Here is a 21,355-nt window from a genome sequence, read left to right as displayed (position 1 = left end):
TAAAAGTGTACCACGGTAAGTTTCCAGTTTTCCCCCATGCTTTCCCCGTGGTCATACGAGGCATTTACCGTAGTTGACCACGTTTTTCCTTTTTTTTTTTTTAAATATGATTTACCATACCTCTCATAGGAAAACTGCAAAAATACTGTGGTCAACTTTTAAGGGTGAAATGTGCGTTTACCCTGTGCTACCCAAACCACAGGCATCAGAGAAACAACAGGCATAATAAAAACAGCAACAAGCAGAACATGTTGAAAGCAAACTTTATTCCACAATATTAATCCAACACTTCAATACATTTACATCAGGAAGGGTGCACTCCACGCCGGAGTCTATATGTACAAAATAAAATAAATCAATCCTTAGGAACCCCTAAATTGCATTGACATATAAATATATAGCGCCTTTCATCTCACAGCACTGTACAAAAGTGAGGTATAAACTGCAACAGAGGCAGATAACGTTTCCCTAATTTCTCCTGGAAGTGCAGGGATGGAAATAAGCCTCTTATTGCAAAGCAGTTTCACCCATTCCAGCTTATGAGCTTGATTAGCCACAGTGTATAGGTAACAAGCTCAGGTGTGTCTTAGGAAAGTCATAGTACAACCAGGACTGGATCAAACCGCTATGCAATGGGAGTCTTCTTTCCATCCCCGAAGTGCACGCCGGAGGAAGGGGGAATAGCAGCTACAGCCCAGTCTAGCGGCCCTGCTGCTTCAGCCTCTCTCTCTCACTCGCCGTCCCCCCCCCCCCCTCTCTCTCTTTTAGTAGAGGGACAGTTCTGGCTCTTCTGCTCTGAACACGCTGCTCATCTCCAGCCACAGAGGCTGTAGCTCCCCCAACAGATCCTGCAGAGAACACAGGTCCTGATCCGAAACTGTACAGCGGGAGAGCCCAGGAGCCTGCTCCGGAACCGGAACATGATCTAGAACCCAGTCTGGAACTGCGGTCTGCTCCGGAAGCTCAGGGGCTGCCGCTCCAGCCCACAGGCTCCACTGGGGGGCGTAGTGCTGGGGTGAGGGGGCCGTTGGGCAGGCTGGTGGGGGGCTGGGGCCCCTCCGCTGCTCCCATGCTTCTCTGGGGAGGGGAGGGTATGAGTAGCAGTGCTGTGTGAACCAGGAGCCAGCAGGGGGCAGTGCAGCGGGTGCTGCAGTCATGCTCTGGTTGTGCAGAGAGGGACAGTCCTGTAGACTTGCTGTGCTCTGAGCTTCCTGTTTTATTATTCCTATATTATAACCCCCCCTCGCTGCAGGCAGACTGCAGGGAGACTCCAAGGGGGGGATCCACTGCCTGAGTCTGGGGTGCGTCTGGGGGTCTGCAGGGCGGTAGGGGAGGGAGGTGTGAGAGCAATCCCCCTCCTCCTCCTCTCCTTCGCTGTGCTGCTGCAGGGAGCCTGGCAGAGTAAAGGGGGGGTGCAGGGGACCCCACAGGGCCAGGCTCCCCGGCTGGGACTGAGCTGGGCTGGGGTTCTCGGGCTCAGCCTCCCCCCTACTGCTCCTGCTGCTGCTCCTGTCCTTCAGGTTCCTGGCTCTTCGGTTCTGAAACCAAACCTGTCAAACAAAAAAAGAAATTATAAGATACTGTTCTTGTTTGCTGTTTTGTTTTGTTCCCAGGCTACACTACAGCAGAGCACTCTACTCCTTTTGAATAAAAGAACCAAGCCAATGTTCTGAAAGACTAACCTAAAAGCAAAGTAGGCAATTCACAGGTTGACTAAATAGTAGCAAAAAAATGGAAAAGAAAAGAGAAAACCAAAGTGCATTAGGAAATCGCTGTGGTATCTCTCTGCGGGTTTTGACACAACATCAGTGTACACAGCTAGATCTACAATGTGCTGTACGATGCTTTCACTATGCTGTAGTACACTGTGCCCATGCCTTTACCCTGCTATACTGCAATACACTTCTGTGCGGGGTGGAAGAGTGATGCATGGATAGTGGGGGTGTTTGGCTGGCCTCGGCTGGGATGGACTAGGCTGGGCTGGGTTGATTTGGGTTTGATTGAACTCTCACCTGTATGCGGGACTCCGGTAGTCCAGTGGCCTGTGCCAGGCTCTCTCGCTGGATGATGCCTGGGTAGGCACCTCTGTCGAAGGCTCTCCGCAGCAGCTCCAGGTGCTCCTTGGAGAAGGAGGTGCGCTTCCTCCTGCTCGCTCCCCGGGACCGAACTGCACTGCCTGGGAGGGGATACAAGAGAGGCCGGGGTGAGACCAGAACACAGAACAGGACCTGCCTGATACACACAGACAGTCTACTGCAGAGAAGGACTTCTAAATGCCCTCTTGAAAAGTTTAGCACAGTCATTTTGCATTGTAATTTTGCAGTCCCACCCCCCACCCCCCCCCATGTGTTTCCTATGCAGATAAAATGCAGGATTGATATCAATGTTGTATAAAAAACCAAACTGCTTAAGATTTCACAATAAATGTAATGTTATTGTCCACAGCTAACACCAGCTTGAAAGTTATCTAGCAATCATTTTACCCCCCAAGGATTTAAAAGCGCACTTTAAAAATTAAGACTTTTTTGTTAGTTATAGCTTAGTGGTGCTCCACATATGATGTGAAAACAGATGCTGGTGGTTAACTGATCTACACACGGAGATGCTGTCTCTCGCAGGGTCATCTGATCAGTTGTGTAATATTATGCTGACCCTTCTTAATGCAGTGAGTCACACTTACCAGCAGTGGCGCTGCCTTGCTCCTTCCACATGCTTGCCCAGTCGAGTCTCTCAGTCTGGTGTCAGTCGCTCTGGTCCAGGTCCTCGGTTTCCTTCCCTGCTGTGGCTGCTGGTTCTCTGGTGCTGGTGCTGGTTCTGGTGTGTTCTGATCTCTGACACCTGGCCTCTTCCATTTATATTCCTCAGCCCCCACACCCCTGCCCCCTGCTCCTAAATGCTTATTGCGAGGTGTGGCTCTAATGTCCTGTAATGGGGTGTGGGCCCAGGAGTCTGTGCCAGGTCTTTGAGGTGAGATCACACCTGGCCCAATCCACACCTGAGCTCACCTTCAAAGCAGGCCAGGCCGCTGAGACAAAACCTTGCAGAACTTTATCGTTCATTTTTTTCAATTCAATTTTTAGATTCTTTTTAAACTGTTTTGATACGAGAAGTTACTAAGACTTTGAAAAACATCTCTGCATTATAAAGTACAGGAGAGATAGGAAACTTAACCTGGTCCTATTATACGTGCAGTGTGGGGTGAGAATGCACTGTGCGAATTATTGAATGAACTCAACTCTGTTGTTTTTAATAGAAAAAAGGACACTGTGAATATTGGTGTCAAAGCTAATACTGTATACGCAGACAGGGGCGTGGAAATTAATATTGTGGTATCCTCCGAGACAAAAGGTGTTTATTTCACATTCAGAACACCACAGGTTTTATATTGAGTTTCGGTGACAGAGGACTCAGGACACCAAGTGGATTGTGGGTGCTAGATGAATCACTGTGGATCCTGGACCAGCTAAACAAACTAAAGAAATCATAAAAGGAACTACAAGACAGCATGTCCACCCTTATGAAAAGGTTCTCATAGTAAAAACATAGCAAAGTGTTATAAAGCACAGTGAACGCAGGATAAAGCACAGGGAAGCATTGTAAAGCACAGAGAGCTTATTAAAAAACACATGGCAAACCATGGTAAGCTAGGCACAACCCTGGGTGCAGGTGGGGTCAGCTAAACTAATGTCTGCAGTGACAATGCTTGGCTAGTTTTGACAGCAAACTTGGGGGGAGAAACACCCCCTATCAAAGCGTCCCACAGCAAGCACAGCAGTGTAATACAGCGCAATAAAGAATGGGTAAGCACTGTAAAAAACAGAATGACAATGGAAACATACCGTCGTAAACCTCTATAAGCGACACACCCACATTTTAATAAGTCGCGTGAATATTTGTATTGGGTCTGTGCAGCTCACTCAAATCTATTTCTGTTTAACTGCTCACGATTGTGAATTACGTCTCGTTTTGAAATGTGTCGCATTTATTCCTCCTTTGAGATTTTAGGAGAATTGTTTGAGACACAAAAAGAAGCGAACGACGAGCAATTTCACTGAAGTGAGAAATTAGAAGAATCGAGGCAGGTTTTGCACTGGAACCCAAACATGTGGCGCACAGCTGGACCAATTGATCAAAAAAGAAAAAAATACTAAAGGTCTCCTGTTAAACATGAAAAAAGTTGCAGGTTTTTTTTTTTGTTTGTTTAACCTTACTATGGTGTCACGTGTTCGTGCAGGGGGCGATACACAAGATGTGCTGGAATTCTAACAAATCCTTAACCGTGACCGCTTGATTACTTAGTTACTTTTAAAAGTAATGCATGACATATGACATCGTTACTGTTAAAACCAACCAATGGTATTATAATGTCCGAATTTGTTTAATGCTGGAATTATTCATCAGCAACTTCGCTCAAAACGCTCAATCAGAAAGCATTAAGCAAAACGCAGGAAACTATTCCCACTGAATCCACCAGACCTAAAGCATAGAGACCAAGTACTTTATCTCAAATCCGTTTGATGAGAACGAGGCTTTAAAATCCTGGCAGCAGTGCTGCTTTGATCCAGCGTTATTTAACTGGACACTGCAAGACCTTTTAAATACCGTGCTGTGCGTCTGCTACTTAACCCGAGTTCAAAGTGTACTTGGAAAAGGTGTGACTCGCCTTATCTAAACTTCTTAAGAACATCATAAAAAATGAACGCTGGGTTTTTTTTTTTTTTTTTTTAAATCAATGTTTATAATTAATTTGCAGTAGCGGTTAATGAATTAACCGACATTAAATGGCACAGCTCACTCTCCTCTCCATTTATAGAACTGGGCGAGGTGGGAACGCGTTTATTGATCCCGAGTTAAACATCACCCTTTCCGAAAATAACCTATAGGTTTCTAAATACCTATCGGCCAAATGTCCCAATTCTCTATAGGTATCTACATGTTTCTATAGCCTATAGGCCAAATGTCCCAATTATCTATAAAAAAAACCAACAAAACTGTAGGTTCAATACAATATCCTATAGGTCTTCTATAGAAGAATTCTATATTATTTTCATAAGGGCCAGCACGGTGCTGAACTTCACTGCCAGGTGAGGAGAATTATCGCCCCTCCAATACACATACCCGCAATTCACAGTTCAGAGCACCGCTACAGCGAGCCTCTAAGAGGTCATTAAACTCATTTAAACCAGCTACACCGGAGGAAAAAAAAAAACAAAACACTGCAAGAACTACGTGTTTACTCTAAGAGGACAAGGGTGGGATTCTTTTTCCTCCAAAAGACGTGAAACACCTCAAAGCGCTTTTTTTTGCGTTAATTTTGTTTTACTTCGGATCCATTTTTTTGTGATGCCATCTTTAAACACATTTGATTTATGCTCAATATGGAAAGATTCATATTGTTTTCTGATGACTCTATCCAGGATCCAGTCGGTAGACTACACCGTTTATATATATATATATATATATATATATATATATATATATATATATATATATATATATATATATATTAGCTCAAAGAGCCATGCCAAAACTCTGTAGAACAACTCGTGTATAATATAATTAATGATGCAATAATCGTCGTACTGTATATGGAACTTTGTATTTCTGTACAGTTTCTGTATATTTTAAATATGTATGCTTCAGTGCCACCTGCAAAAGTAGAAGAAAACAGAGATGCAGTTCTTGCAATGCCCAGCAGGTGTCAGTCGGAACGAGGTCGTGACTGTCGGTGGAGGGTACAGGCTGCTGCGGGCATGGCACGGGCTGCGAGCGGCGAATATTTCAGGAGATCCAGCCTGTTCTGGATGGCAACGATCACCGTTTCCATGGGATACTTTACAGTAAGTCACCTTCGCCAAACACGAAGTCTGCCAACTAATGTGCTGTATTTGTTTACGTTATTACTGTTTAAAAACAGCGAGGTAAAGAGTGGCTGGTGTTGCAGTAAAAACGGTCCGGGACTATGTAGTTCAATACGCGATACTACTCCGTGATAGAGAAACAGTGGCGATGTTTCATCTTCTAATTCATAATCCTTATGAATCATTCAATGAAGTGCATTGAAAACTGCTGTCATTGCACGTCATTCAACTTGTATTGTGTATAGTGTATCAATTACTAATGCCAGGTGTGTAAGGGGTTTCAAGATTTACATTTAATGGTAATTCCCTTTTCTGCCATTCGTTTTTAGCAGGTTCCGTTTAGTATCTGTCATATATTATGAATTGATATGTCGAAATTCAACAGTATACGTTAGATATTCCTGGTGGCCAGTGTCTCAAAATAGTATGTCTAAGCTTTTCATTTTAAATGCATTGCTTTTGGAGCAGTTTGAATTAACCACACTGAGGCAGCTATAGCACGTAGTTCAGCTTGTTGCGTAACCCCAAGCCTCACACCGCTTGCATACACTAAGCTTTTTTCGTTGGATGTGGAAAGATTTATTAGTAGAAAAATAAATTATATAAACATATCGTTTTACAATCCCAAAAATGATTATTAGGAAGATATAAAAATGCGTTATATTGAGGGCTTCTGTTTTTCGGGTTTTATTCATTGTATTGTCGGTGCTTATTGTTGGCTATTTTCGAGTTTTATGTAAATCGTTTTTTTGGGGGCTTTCGTTTTTGATATACTGTATGAAGTGTTTTCGGTTACTTTCCAAAATGCTTGAGCGTTTTATTCTGTTAAAATATGTACAGTACAGTAGTAACTGGACAGTACTTGCACACTTAAGCTGTACCTTCTTTCCTTTGCTGTCTTCCACAACCAGATCCCTACGGTCACGGGCACATTCTTCTGGGGTTTTTGTGTGTAGGCATTTTTGTACATTTCGCCACAATTATGTTTTAAAAATATTCATTTCTTAACTGTAACATCTTGAAATCCCGATAACAATTCTCCATCCCGATTGTAATCTCGTTTTAAATCTCGCAAGCGGAGTCTCCAATAGAAATGTAGGAATGTGCTGTCACTCAGTAGATGGGGCGAGTTTAAAGTATTGAGAACGAATCAATGATAGATACAAGTCAGGAAGGTGGGACATTGCCCAGCAGCACAGGGAAATGCATTTATTTTTTTTGTAGTAGTAGGTTTTATTTTTTAATTGGAATAGGGTAAAGTCAACATGAATTGATTAACCATTTCAACAGTTTTTTCGGTGTTTATTGGCTGTCCACCGATTTAAAATCAGAAGCCATAATTATATTATGAATGTGTTTGTTCTTTGGAATTATAGTATCCATAAAATGAAAGTGAAAGAAACCCCAGTTTGAAGTTAGGTTTGTTTATAGAGAAAGACAGACTGACTGACACACACACACACAGACTGACTGAGACTGACTGACAGACAGACAGACAGACTGACACACACAGACAGACAGACAGACTGAAGACAGTGTTTCCATAGACAGACAGGCAGGAGTGTTTTGTATGTATAAGTTTGTTAGTACAAGTGTGTGCCTGGGTTCATGTGTGTTGATCGGGTTTGTGTGATTATATGTGCGTGTGTGTTTGTTTGTGGCAGTATGCCTGTCTGGGTTGGAGTGAGTTTGTGTGTGTGTGTGTGTGTGTGTGTGTCTGGGGGGTCGGAGTGTGTACGTGTTTGTGCTCTCACCTCGTGACTCTGTCTGGCTGGCTGAGGGATGACCCCCCCCCCATCCCCCCTTTATAAAGAGAGAGCCTGTCTGCAGCTGTAGTTCAGAAACACAGAGCTCTGGATTCTCCCCCCGTGTGCTGTGATTACATGGTTTAACTGCTGGTCACTCTTATACACAAGAGTAATAAAGCTCTTATTTGTCGGCTGTCTTATCTGAGGAATGTCTTGCACTCTGGTAGCTGCATGTGACTGGGGGGGGGGGGTTGATGAAGTCTCTGTGCCTCAGCAGATCACACCGGGGGTGAGATGAACGCTCCAGTCAGTGGGGAGGGGCTGTACTGAGTGAGGGGTGTGTGTGTGAGTGAGACTTGTGCTGAGGAGGATGGGGTGGAGCTGGGCTGGGGACAGAGGCTCTGTGTTAACCCCTGCTGTGCTGTGCTGTCTGTGTTTCAGTGGGCAGTGTTCTGGCCGCAGCAGGTCCCCTATGAGGCGCTGGGTCCAGTCGGCTCTTTCTCCAAGCACATGGTGGAGCATCACTACCCCCTGCTGTACTACGGGTCAGTCCGCGCTACACTGCGCTGCTTTTTTAAACGTTTACAATCTGAACGGCTGGTTTCACAGACCCCGATTAGCACTGATCTTGGATTACATTACCTGAGGTGAGATGAGGTAGTCCCAAGATTAGAGCTAATCAGGGTCTGTGAAACCAGCCGCATATCGACAGACTCCCCGGGCTTCAGTGATTTTAAAATCAGCGTATCTGAAGGACTGACTAACTGCAGTATCCTGAACTGGACTGTACACAGAGACACAAGATGAGAAGCCCAGTCTGGGGGCTGACCCTCTCTCCCAGTAAGAGAATTAAGAGATTGAATAATTCAACTCCACAATGCTAAAGCAGAGCTCCCTGTTTATTGAGCAATACAGAATACAAAATAAACTGTACACTGTAAGCAACAGCAAAGCAAACGAGTAACATTCGGAATGAACCCTGATAACTCGAGTAGTTTAAATATTCAGTTGTACTTGTCACCGGTATCCTCAGGTGTGTCTCTCAGTGTCTCAGTATTGATCTCTCTCTCTCTCTCTCTCTCTCTCTCTGACTCGGTATTGATCTCTCTCTCTCTCTCTCTCTGTGACTCGGTATTGATCTCTCTCTGTTTCAGCTGGTGGTTTTCCTGGTCCGTCCACTTGGCTGAAGCCGTCTACAGCCTCAAACTCTGCAGGTAAACTCCAGCTCCCTTCCACTACTCCAGAGCTGCAGCTCCCCTTAGAGGGAGAGGGAGAGGGAAGGTAGGGTTGGGTAGGGTAGGGGGTCATATAAACAGGCAGCTTTCACAGATATTTTAAAGCGTTCTGTAAAAAGTGATTTTTTGTTCATGTTGAGCCCATGTGCTGATGCAGTTACTTGACTTGCTGTGTGTGGAACTGCTATCCATGCTAGTGCCAGCAGAGGGCATTAGAGGATAGTTTTTCTCACAGAACACATGTGTACCAGGTTCACTGGCTGTGGCAGTGTTGACACCACAGATCAGTTTGTTGTCTGTTAAATTCTGCACACTGCCCTCCTGAGGAGTGCATGACACACTATGTTTAAAGTTGAAAACCCTTTCAGAAGACTTGCTTTTAAACAACAATACTTTCTTTTTCTTAAAATCCTGTTTAAATCTCTCTTCAAACCTTTTGTGGTAATGAGTTACAAGCAAAAAAACAAAGTGTTGATGGATCAGCCCTTTTTGCTGGTGGTACTCCATCAAACCTGTAGCATGCTGTAACAATGGTCAGAGTGAGCGTGTGGTAGTTGATGTGTTTTACAGCCTACTCTCCAGATCCCAGAGCAAGTTTCTAACACTCTTAAAAGGCGCCTAACCTTGTCAATACCTTTGCCGGGAGGTCTCGTCATCCTGACGGAAATTGAACTTTTTACCCTCTCTTCCCAAACCGGCTCTATCCCTCAGTGCAATCTCACTGAGCCGCGCCGAGCCCCCTGCCACTGGAGTGAGAGCTCCTTCAGTGATTATATTGAGATGGGGGGTGGGGGGCGTGGGGGGGGTAAGTTTGAGAGAGAAAGCGAGCACAAATCTCCCTATATTGCAGCCTGCAGCCACTGTATTGGAAGTGTAGAGACCTTTCAGTACATCTACTAGTACTGTTTTGTTTTTTATATATATAATTATAGTGTGTAGTTGTTGTGCAGTGACAGTGTGTCTGTGTGTAGTTGTGTTGTGTTGCAGTGACACAGTGTCTCTCCCTCTCTCTCCGCAGTGACAAAGGCATTGACAGCCTGTTCTCGCGCTTCCTGTGGTGTTTGCAGACCTTCCTGTTCGGGATCGCCTCTCTGTCACTGCTGCTGAAGTACCGACCTGACCCGCGACCCAAACGCCACTGAGACCCAGACACTACACCCTGCTCCCCACCAATGCACACCCTCCACCTCCCACCCACCAACGCACACCCCTACACCCCCTCCCCCTCCACCTCACACCCACCAAAGCACACCTCTACACCCCCTCCCCCTCCACCTCCCACCAATGCACACCCCTACACCTCCACCTCCACCTCCCACCCACCAACACACATCCCTCCACCCCCCTCCCACCCCCCTTCCTGTGCTGCACCTTGACATTGCTGGCTGGGTCACTAATTAGGTGAAAAATATGAATTTACAAATATGGTGAAACAAACATGAATATAATATAATATACTTCATTCATTGGAGCGCAGAGTTGATTCCGGTATTGCCTCTCAATCACTCTTCTTAGGAATACATGCTTTGAAAAGAAGCTCTGATTAGAAGTCTTTCTTGTGGAAACTCCTTTTGGTATTCCTGCACATTCCAGACACTGCTGCTGTAGGGGTGAGGATTCAGCATTCCCAGTCGGGCTGGGTGCAGTGGCTCACTTTGCTGCTGTTTTATGTAAAGGAAAATAAAAGTACAGTTTGATCATTTGTATTAATTTTGAAATAAATAATGTTTGAGATTGTATGTGTGTACATGTGTGTTTTTAATGGTGTGCTTGCTAACGCCCTGCCTGCCTTCCAGCCCCTCAGCTTAGTGTACCAGGAAGACACTGTGTTGAATCTTTTTATTTATTTGCTCCCGTCACGGGACTCCAGCTAGGAGCTTGGGATAGTTAAATACCATCCACTAACGAAAGGCCGGAGATCACTGAGGAACCCCTCAAAACCCAACCTGGGCCGAAAACTGCCCACTGCACCCTGTGCTGCTGGTGTGTGTGTGTGTCTGCAGAAAAGGTGGAACACAATGATTAATCAAGACATGAAGCCACTCAATCAAAACTGGACATGTTAACTTATTATGAGTCCTGTTTTAATTAAAAGAAAACGGCACCTAGTTAATACTAGTTAATATGTCTTTAGAATTGTGTCAGTTGGTCATCTAGTGTGTGCAAGACAAGAATCTAACATGCGCAAGACATGATGTGCTACAAACTGACATGTATCTATAGACTTGGATAACAGAATTAACTATGGACTGTTGTTCTGATTACAACATGTTTCATAGTGAATGTGCCCAGTCGACCCTGTCTCTCTCGTTTTACAGTCCACTTACCCAAAGTGCTCAGGAGAAGACAGGGTCAGCACTACATATGAACTATATTAGACAAACCTGAGTGTGTGTGTGTGTGTGTGTGTGTCTGGGGCAATGCCAGCAGAGTTGCCTAATAGTCTGGAAAGGCAATGCTATAAATGTCTGTAGCAGGTAATTGGCTGGGGTCAGCCTGTCCTTCACTAATGGGATCAGAGAATTATCCAGCTCTAATCCCCCCTCTCTGCTGCAGAAGCTGTCTCCTTTCGTTACCCAAGCTCTCCTCAGTGAAGTAACACTTTCATCCTCCTTCCCTTCTCTCTGTCTCTGCTCTCACTCTCTTCATCACAGGTGATAAGAGGTGGAGGGGTTCATTTCTGATTAGACTGCTTCAGAGAGAGTGAGAGAGGAGACTGGATGGGGCAACAAAAACAAGTATATTCTGGCTCAAAGTTCAATTTATAGTCAGTCCAAAGATGAGGCATTTCTCATGCTCTCAAACACACAAGACAGACAGACAGACACACAAAATACATGTGCATGGGTCTTTTTTAAAGATGTAACCAGCGTTGCATCGAAATCCTTTGTCTCATTCTTACTAATCTTGCTGTCTCAGTGCAACTGGTAAATACAGAGGAGAAAGAAAGTGATCCCTGAACAGCGCTGAGTTTTCCCTCTTTTTAGATCAATAAAATAGATCTTCCAGATTCACGATCTCCCTCTCATTGAACAACTTAATATGAAAAAAGAAAAAGGTTTTCAAGTTTTTGTTTATTTTCTACCACATTCAGACATTGGATTATAAATATGTACATACAGTACTCGGAACATACATTAAATACAAATATTAAATACGTCACTCATAAACTCTGCAGGTAAAACCATAAGAAACTGACGACATCAGTCGAAGTGTTTGTCTGCTTGACTTACAGTTTACCCTCCACATGTTCAGTAAATATAAATAAATAAATGTGCCTCTGTCAGCCTAAGGAAGTGCCAGTGAAAAGCATGCTTGTTTTTTGTGTATAACTGGATCATATCATCCAGTGACGTGCTAGCGTGTCTAAGTGCTACAGCAGCTCTGCTATCACAGCCAGCGTTAAGTGTGTGTGCAGTGTTACTGTAAATAAAGCCCTTTAAACCTAAAGTATTTATATTCACCCTGAGATTGCAGTCATCCTTCATCACCTGGCCTCTGAAATCATGAAGCCAATACAATCTCTTCTGAAGTGTATTTGTATTAGTTTAATACTTAGTGTTACTGTGTGTGTATGCAATGTTACTATCTTTAGTGTTGCTGTGTGTGTGTTACTCTGTGTGCAGTGTCACTCTGTGAGTGTGTAGTGTTACTGTGTATGTATAGTATTACTACCTGTAGTGTGCAGTGTTATGCGTGTGTGTGTGCAGTGCCACTCTGTGTGTGTGCATATTTGTAATTTTGCACTGTGTGTTTGTAGTGTTACTCTGTGTGTGTGTGCAGTGTCACTCTGTGAGTGTGCAGTGTTGCTGTGTGTCTCTCTGGCTCCCCCGGTGGTCATCGCTCATGCCAGCACAGCGTGGTGTATCGCTCTGTCAGCACGTTGCGCAGTTGAGTTGTCTGCTGCCTGTCCCTCGTCTCCACCACACATGAGACCTAGGGAGAGGAGTGTAAGATAGAGAAATTGAATGCATTGATCATTACTTTGAAATGTTTCTTCAGTTTGGGCACAGACAGCTGTATAGGGGGCGCCCAGGCAGCACTGTGGGAAGGGGGCTCTGATCTGAAGAAGGCTCCTCCTCACCTGCACATTGAACACGCTGGAGGACGTAAACTGCTTCTCGTGACTGATATCCAGCAACCTGCAGGGAGAGCCAGAGAGGGAATGAGACAGGGTGCGAGAGAGCGCGGGAGAGAGAAAGAGGGAGGGGATTAAACAGAGATAGGGACAGGGGGTTAGAAAGAAAGGGAGAGGGAGCTCGTGAGAGAGCAGTTAGAGGGAAAAGGGGACGATGTTGTCTGCTTTTCAGAAATACAGGAACATATTATTTGTCAAACACTTCAGTACTTGCCAAAGAACTTAAAGCGAAGAACAAAAACTATCAGGCCTTTTTCATGACCAGTTTTCCAAGCGTGGATTTCCAGGGCTGGCTTAACTTCCCAAAGCTGCACCCCGATGTGTTTCAGTGCTGTACCTGCTTTCTTTCCTCTGGCTCTGAGTTATTCCTTTTAGCTTCATTTGAATTAAAACCCAATTCTTTGTTGTTGATTTGTTTCTTCTGCTGATTCTCCATCTCCCCAGTCATTGATTGGACTGTCACTTATTGACGCAGATGCTGATACGTGTGATAAGTTTGCTGTGAAAGGTGCAATATAAATGCTACAGAGATATAAAGATTACATTATCATTGTTGTGTGTTTTTGTATCTGTGTGGGGGGGGGGGGGGGGTATCAGTTTGAATTTCTGAATGTCTGTATCTGTGTTTGAACCCGTGTCCAGTGGTGCCTACCTCACACCCTCTCTGGCCAGTAAGTCCAGTAGCTTGGCCGTGTCTCCTGGCCACTCCCCCAGTTGGACAGCAAACTTATTGACCCGGCCATCCAGAGCCAGAGCTCGGTCCACACACTGTCTAAGCAGGGGCAGCTCCATATTGGCACTGCACACTGTGATAGCAACCCTGCAGAGAGGAGAGGAGACACTGCGTTACACAGTGATGCACACACACACTGTCTGAGCTCCACACTGCAATAGCTGCGCTGCACACTCCCTTCTCTTCCCCCCGCTCTCTCCTCCCCTCTCTCTCTCACCTCTTGCCCTGCAGCTCTGGCAGTTTCCCTGCGAGGATGGCTGCTAGCCCGATAGCTCCCTCGGCGTCGATGGTGGCTCTCTCGTACTCCTGGAACCGCAGCATTGAGACCAGCACGTCCTCCTCCCTGGGGAGAGAGGGCAGAGGGGCTATAAATATTGCAAGAAATTGTGTATAGTGAAGAAAATCCAGTTCTGTCTCTCATGTGGGGATGGGAGAGAGGGAGAGAGGAGAGTAGTTGAATACAAACAGCCCTGCGTTACTCTCCTGCTCTGTGGCGGCTCTCCCTACCTGACTGTAATGACTTTGTCCACCAGCTTCTTGGCCAGCAGGAATGCATTGTTACCGAAGGCGGGGGCCACCAGATCTGGCGGGGGGTTCAAAGTAATGTTAGTGCCACCCAGTGTCAAAGATAAAGACCTTATAAAAGTTGACTGTGTTAAACAGTTGTAGAAGCACAGCAGAATGCAGTAGACAGGCAGAGGGAGTTACCTCCGTAGAGCTTCCTATTGGCGGCGCTGTGGAGCTCCTTGACAGGGTAGCCCAGCTTCAGAGACTGCTGCAGGAGAGGGCAATCCTCTGGCTCCACCCCCTGAGAGCGAATAGGAGGGGGGAGAGAGAGTGAGGGCACTCGTCACAAAACATTCACTACTCCCCTACACACTCTCACTGCACCCCTACATGTCCCCCCACTAATTATAACCCCTCTGAAAAAAGAAAAAAAAAACACTCTAACTCCCCATCCAAACTACACTCCCCAGCGCACTCAGTACACCCCCATCCACACACACTGAAGTGTGAGAATGTGAGCGTGAGTGTGTGCGTGTTACTCACAATGACGGTGATTCGGGGGTTCAGGTGTTTGAGCGCGGCTGCCGTCCCAGCCAGTAGCCCGCAGTGTCCCCCCGCTGGCAGGATCACTGCGTCCAGCTTGGGCACCTGTTCATACATCTCCAGCCCCATAGTGCCCAGGCCTGCCAGGTACGCAGCGCTGTCCTCCCTGAGGGAGAGGGGTTAGAGACCAGTGGCAGTGCACAGTTACAGTGGAGTGTGACTGTGTTACTTCACTGTGACAGTGTTAGAGCAGTGTACGATGTTAATATAGTTAACTCTGACAGTGTTAGTGCAGTATATGGTGTGCAGTGTGACAGTGTAAGTTAACTATGACAGTGTTAGTGAAATGGACGTTGTACTCACTCTTCCAAGTACAGGTATCCGTTCTCGCGAGCGAGGCGCTGAGCGTGTCTCTGTGAGTCTCGCGGGGTGCTCCCATACGAGATCACCATGGCTCCGTACTCACGGCAGGTCTTGGGGCGCGAGGGAGACGTGTTGGCTGCCATGATGACGAAGACGGGGATGCGCAGCTCTGAGGCATGGTGCGCCACCGCCATGGAGAAGTTACTGTCTGAGGCCACGATCACACCCTTCTTCTGCTGGTCCTGAGAGAGGAGGTGGGGGAGAGGGAGAGAGGGAGAAGGAGGGTGAAGAAAATAAGGAAGGTTAACCAACTCCAAACTTCCTTGGAAGTTCATACAGACTAGATGTGGATTGTGAGCCAGGTTTATCAAAGGCTCTTTGTGAAATATGCAATTTGCTCCCTCCTTTTTGAGAAAGGAGAATCCAGCTGTCAATGTTACAAGGATCTCCCGCAGGGTTACTATGGCAACTCGAAGTCCTGAGTTGTATTTTCGCTTGTTTCGTAACACGAACAGTTTTATTTTCCTTTCACAAGAAAACAGTTCAAACTGCACTTTCACATAAAATCCTTAATAACAGTCCCCACTGCGTAAGACTGAGTCACATTTAGACTTTTGAACAGCTCTGTTAATGGATTCAATATGCTGTCCACTGGAGAATAGACGTCAACATTACTGGCTGTATTTCCTGGCAGAACAGATTGCTTATTTTTGTTATTTATTTCTATACGTCATCTTAAGATTTAAAAATAATTGAAACATGATGTAACCCATCATAGCCCCTGACTAATCTCTATAGGTCCCTGGTGCATGTCCTCATGGAATAATTGAGCAGCTGCTAGACAGCTTTCCAATAAAAAGCTGTTTTCAGAATTTCCACTGATGAGAAACAGGTGTGAATCCTGCGTGGTTAGTTAAAGCTATACTGAGCACCTTGTAGAGTTTAGAACACAGGCGCTGGTATGCTATTGCTCTGTATCCATTCCTTTAAAATTGTTTCTAAGTTAGTTGTCTGTAAGGTGTCTCCTGCATAAGCGATGCCATATCAGGCGAGATTGTGAGATTGTGACAGATCTGTACCCGTGATGCTGGGCTGCGTGCTCCGTACCTGGCGCAGTGATGTCAGCAGGTAGAGCACGCCACGCTCCTTCACTGAGCATGTGTAGTGCAGGTGCTCCTTCTTCAGGAAGAGCTCAACACCGTACTGCTTTGAGAGCCTCGAGTACTGAGGGAGAGGGACACACACACACACATTGCATAACCAGAGATCTTAAATCTGTACTGCTACGAGAGCTGAGTACTGAGGGAGAGAATGGGAAGAGAGGGTTAGGGAGAGTGGCTGTGTCAGGGAGGGTGGGAGGGAGTTGTATTAAAGTTCAGGGTGTTTTTTGAACCCCGCACTGGATCTTGTAGTGGTGTATAAGGGAGGCAGGGAGTGGCTGTGTCAGGGAGGGAGAGGTGTGAGAGTTGTATTACCGTGCACGGTGTTTTCTGAACCCCACACTGGATCTTGAAGGCTGCTGCGCTGATGTCCTCGAAGCGGATGAAGGCAGGAGGGTTCTGTGCACAGGTGGGACGGGGCTCAGTTGGTTTCTGGGGTTCTGCAGCATCCCCCAGCAGGCGCTCAGGGCGCCCCACGATCTTCATCTCCCAGGTCTTCACGTCCCCGTTCAGGTAATCCTCCTCCCCGAAATCCTTCAGCCTCTCAGGGGCAATGGATGCAGAGCGATGGGGTGTGTGGCCATTCCTGATTGGACCATCGTTCTGGCACAGCCCCTCACAGCATGGGGGGTCCTGCTTACTGCCTGCACTGCGCTCCTCATCACTGAGAGAGGGGGTGAGACAGAGGGGAGTGACAAGGAGATGGGGAGGTGTGAGACAGAGGGGAGTGACAGGGAGATGGGGTGAGACAGAGGGGAGTGACAGGGAGATGGGGAGGTGTGAGACAGAGGGGAGTGACAGGGAGATGGGGAGTTGTGAGACAGAGGGGAGTGACAGGGAGATGGGGTGAGAGACAGAGGGGAGTGACAGGGAGATGGGGGTGAGAGACAGAGGGGAGTGACAGGGAGATGGGGAGGTGTGAGACAGAGGGGAGTGACAGGGAGATGGGGAGGTGTGAGACAAAGGGGAGTGACAGGGAGATGGGGGTGAGAGACAGAGGGGAGTGACAGGAAGATGGGGGTGAGAGACAGAGGGGAGTGACAGGGAGATGGGATGGTTAAGAAAAACAGTACAGTTTGCCCTTTTGTCTGTAAGTAGAAAAACATTTTGGGATGTACCTTCTTCATTGCAGTGAAGAAAAAACATGAAAAAGAGATTCAGACTGAAAAGTACAACTGTTGAGAATAGCGAACACCAGCCACAGTGAGGTAGAAATCACTGCCCAGGCAAACCAGGAGACTCAGAGATCTCATTACCACAACATTTTACAAAATAAACCAAAGTATTATCATTAAAGGTATGACTGTTTATTTATTTAAAAAAGGAGTTAAAGACTGGAGTAAACACTTTATAGAAATAGCCCTAAGCCAGGTTGACTATAGAATGACAAACAAAAACACCTGCAATGGCAGAGCAAACCAGTCGAAGCTAAAGCTTTCATGCAGCAGCCTGCTGTGCAGCCTCAGAGGAGCGGGTTTGCAATCCCACTGGTCTTCAGTGATCTCAATACAACGCTCCAGGCTCAGCATGACTTACTAAGATTCTACAGCTTCGGAACTGCTCCCTGTGTGGTGGGGGCCCAAGACACTAAAATCGGCATCTGACTTAAAAACGGACTCATTCTGAGGGCAGTGCATTTGGGAAGGTACAGTACCTGCACACTTTATCAAACTGTGATATAATCTGGGAAGACTGTATTGGAAGACAACAGACCACAATAACAGCCTTCAAAAACATCATAACCTGTTCAGAACATGAAATTCTGTTTAAATAATTCAATAAGGTTTGATATTTACAAAACTCTGGCAACGTTTTCAGAATATCAAACTTAATTTGATCAAATCCTTCTTCTAACACCTCCTGAGTTAAAGTTCAATGAACAGGGCTCGCAGTGTGTTCATTCTGAAATCCTAGGATTTTTCCACAGTGAATTCTACAACTGTATGGCAATCAGTGGCTGCAGTTCTCCGGCAGGCTTGTTCACTTGACTGAGCTTTGACATTGACATTGTCTTTAATAACAGCAGCACAGTATTACAGTATCTACCCAGCAGGTGGTGCCACGCAAAGTGTGTAAACCTCATTAGAACTGAACACCCTGTCCCCAGCTTAGCTCCACCTTTCTCTGTCCCCTTCCCCCCTTCTTGCTCTGTCCAACTTCAATGTTTCTCTCCCACTTTCACAAACTTTCCAGCTCTCCCTCTCCCTCACACTCGCCCTCCTTTTACACCGCACACTGCTAATGAACCAACTCCACACTCAAGCTGAGGGAAAGGGGAATGAGAAGGGAGGGATAGAGAGAGGGAGAAAGGAAGGGAGAGAGGCTGGGGCCTTTATTTACCTAAAGAAGAGGAGCAGGACGAGTGAGAGAGCGAGCCGAAGGAGGAGTGCCACTACGGTCTGGAAGGGAGGCAGCAGAGGAGGGCCTGGGGGGAGGCTGGAGTCTGAGGCTAAGGCAGCGGGAGGCCCGGGGAGAGGAGGAGGAGGAGGAGGAGGTGGTTCCTGGATCATAGAGACCCTCTAAACCCTCTGGGAGTCTCAAGGAGCGCTCAGAAGCAGAGAGAAGGTGTGGTAGCAGACCTTTGCCAGAAGGGGTCGTACTCATCCTCTGAAGTTTCTCTTGGGTTGTCGTTCTTCTTGGAGCGAGAGTAGAGGAACTGGGCAGCAAAGTTCATCCTACAGGAGGGCTGTCTGTCTGGAGGTGTATGAACAGGATTCCCTCTGTGTGGAGGTGTAGTGTTCCCCGGTGTTGAGACTTCTCCCTTCTCTCAGCAGTTCGGTCTCTCTCTTTCTCTCTCTCTCTCTCTCTCTGTCTGTGCGTGTTTACTGCACCCTCTCTTTCACACAGGCGCTATTTAAAGGTGGATTACCACGTGCACATGCCAGCCCCCTGGTTATTTAGGACCTGGATTAAACCTCTCTGACGTGAGCAAAGCAGACATTAAAAGGGTTAGAGAATTAATGTTTATCTAAGGACCCTGATCTTGGAGCTTGGAGGGGCAGAGGGAGTGCAGCAGATCACAGAGGCTGTGGGGCTGAGAGGTGGTAGCTTGCCTTTACCTGTGCACCTCTGCACCTATCGATATAGAGCAGAAGCAGGAGCCTGCGATTAGTGCAGGGCACTGACTGTGCGAGTGCAGCTTCAAGAAAGACGGCAGCTCTGTTTAAAATTATAGAATATTTGAGAGAGCTCCACTGGACTGCTCAGTTCTACTCTGAAATAGCAGTCCTTGAATTCTGTGTTTGATAGTGTAACTCCTGTGAGCTCTGCTTAATCAGAAAGGACGCAGACGTTCTAGTTTGTTTACAATTCCCAAAACTAGTTCCAGCTGTTGGTTCTCACCCCCTTCCCTTGAAACCCAACATAATAGGCATGATCCTGCTACAGCCTGCAGTTGTGTAGGTTACAAATGACATGTTCAAGCTCTGCAATAGCTATTATTTATACATTATATTAGATGGAATGAGGACGATAGAGAAAAGGACTCTCTGAATCAGTCCTGTAATGGTATTCTCATGCCATACTGTTAGATATAAACTAATATAAACAAACATATTAGTGGGGATTGGAGTTTTTCTGGCCTGTGCCTTTTGAAACTTACTTTGCGATCAAATCTGTCAGTGTGATCCTGTACAAAGAGTCAAAGTAGCTTAATTGTAACATGGGTGAAGATGAATACATGTTACCTGGAACAGTCAGTCCCTGCTGAGTGAGTGAGAGAGTACACTGTGTGTCACTAGCGTGAGCATGTGGGAGCCACCTTCGTGTGTGTCCACTGTTCAGCACGTCAAATCTCCCTCCCACAGCAAATCTATTGAGACCCCCCCCCCCCCCCCCCCCCTGCGATTCACCCTTTCATAGATACGCATTCACATTCTGACACACTCATACATACACAGTAACACAGATACACGCACATGCACCCTCACTCAAACCCGAGTCTCGGGAGCGCTATGGCTGCAGTCCTGTCTCTAGAGGCTGAGGCAGGCAGCCAGGCTGGCAGTGTGACCCAAACCACTCCAAAAATATTCATTAACAGTTAGAGTGTTTCCACAGGGCTGGACCCTGTCCTGCTGTGTGTGTGTGTTTGTGTGAGAGAGAGTCCATGTACATCTCTGTACTAATTACACTGTGTGTGTGTTTGTGTGTAAGAGAGAGCCCCTGTACTAATTACACTGTGTGTGTGTTTGTGTGTGAGAGAGAGAGCCCCTGTACTAATTACACTGTGTGTGTGTTTGTGTGAGAGAGAGAGAGCCCTTGTACTAATTACACTGTGTGTGTGTTTGTGTGTGAGAGAGAGCCCCTGTACTAATTACACTGTGTGTGTGTTTGTGTGTGAGAGAGAGCCCTTGTACTAATTACACTGTGTGTGTGTTTGTAGTATCGCTGTCATTCTGGATTGTCACAACTGCATCATATCATGAACTTTTGAATGCAGTAATGTCTCTGTTTGTCTCCCCCCCATATCTCAGTATAATAGGAATTCCTATGTTTTCATAGGAAACTAAGTGAGTGAAAGAAGGAGAGGGAGAGGGAGAGGGGAGGAAGCGGCTGACAGGCGTGGCTCAGCTCTTAAGAATTTCCTCTGTTGCTCTGAGGCTCACTGTAGCCCCCGCCCCCCTCTCCTACCCTTTCTCTCTCAGTTTCTCTGAGCGACAGCGTCACACTCACTCCTTCTCCCTCACACACTTGGACCTGTAGAGATTCAGAACGAGGATATTTGGACCCAGACACTCAAGCCGAGCCATGAAACGCACCTCAATACTGGGGCTCCTGCTGCTGCTTCTCAGAGACCAGGCTGCTGCAGGTAGGTGACTGCACACCCGCACACACTCACAAACAGGCCCACACAGATCTGCTAAAAGAAACTTAACAAATGCATGGACAAATGTTATGAAAAAGAAGGCCATTGAATTTACTCAGTTTCTCTTAGCACTATTAAGGGTTTAATCAGTATGGATGTCATTGTGTTTTAATACAGGGTTACATAGTCAGCATAGCTTCATCTTCACCTTCTCATCCTGATGAACTTGTTTTAAAATTTGATATAGGTAAACAAAACATAAA

At 46.2% G+C, this 21,355-nt stretch overlaps 3 protein-coding genes across 3 annotated transcripts; 1 reads left to right on the top strand and 2 right to left on the bottom strand.

Moving 5' to 3' along the window:
* Positions 1-764: 764 nt before the first annotated feature.
* On the bottom strand, positions 765-3,503 carry mxtx2 (mix-type homeobox gene 2). The gene is made up of 3 exons (XM_059035266.1): positions 2,681-3,503; positions 2,013-2,176; positions 765-1,550 (listed from the first exon to the last, which is right to left on the bottom strand). Exons 1-3 carry the CDS (start codon positions 2,709-2,711, stop codon positions 765-767), a joined length of 981 nt encoding a protein of 326 aa, XP_058891249.1. The 5' UTR covers positions 2,712-3,503.
* A 2,158-nt stretch (positions 3,504-5,661) lies between these two features.
* LOC117418623 (transmembrane protein 254) lies at positions 5,662-10,581 on the top strand. Its single transcript, XM_034031821.3, has 4 exons — positions 5,662-5,840; positions 8,051-8,154; positions 8,764-8,823; positions 9,863-10,581. The coding sequence occupies exons 1-4, from the start codon at positions 5,688-5,690 to the stop codon at positions 9,984-9,986; spliced, it is 441 nt and encodes a 146-aa protein (XP_033887712.2). The 5' UTR covers positions 5,662-5,687; the 3' UTR covers positions 9,987-10,581.
* Positions 10,582-11,899: 1,318 nt separating this feature from the next.
* On the bottom strand, positions 11,900-19,131 carry LOC117418133 (L-threonine ammonia-lyase-like). Its single transcript, XM_058985125.1, has 11 exons — positions 18,868-19,131; positions 16,604-16,952; positions 16,236-16,352; positions 15,129-15,370; positions 14,766-14,931; positions 14,424-14,523; positions 14,223-14,298; positions 13,933-14,058; positions 13,635-13,802; positions 12,929-12,986; positions 11,900-12,780 (listed from the first exon to the last, which is right to left on the bottom strand). Exons 1-11 carry the CDS (start codon positions 18,960-18,962, stop codon positions 12,682-12,684), a joined length of 1,596 nt encoding a protein of 531 aa, XP_058841108.1. The 5' UTR covers positions 18,963-19,131; the 3' UTR covers positions 11,900-12,681.
* Positions 19,132-21,355: the final 2,224 nt, after the last annotated feature.

This window comes from Acipenser ruthenus, chromosome 13, assembly GCF_902713425.1.
Source record: "Acipenser ruthenus chromosome 13, fAciRut3.2 maternal haplotype, whole genome shotgun sequence".
In the NCBI taxonomy this organism is placed as follows: Eukaryota; Metazoa; Chordata; class Actinopteri; order Acipenseriformes; family Acipenseridae; genus Acipenser; species Acipenser ruthenus.
This window is presented reverse-complemented; position numbering and strand designations above follow the sequence as displayed.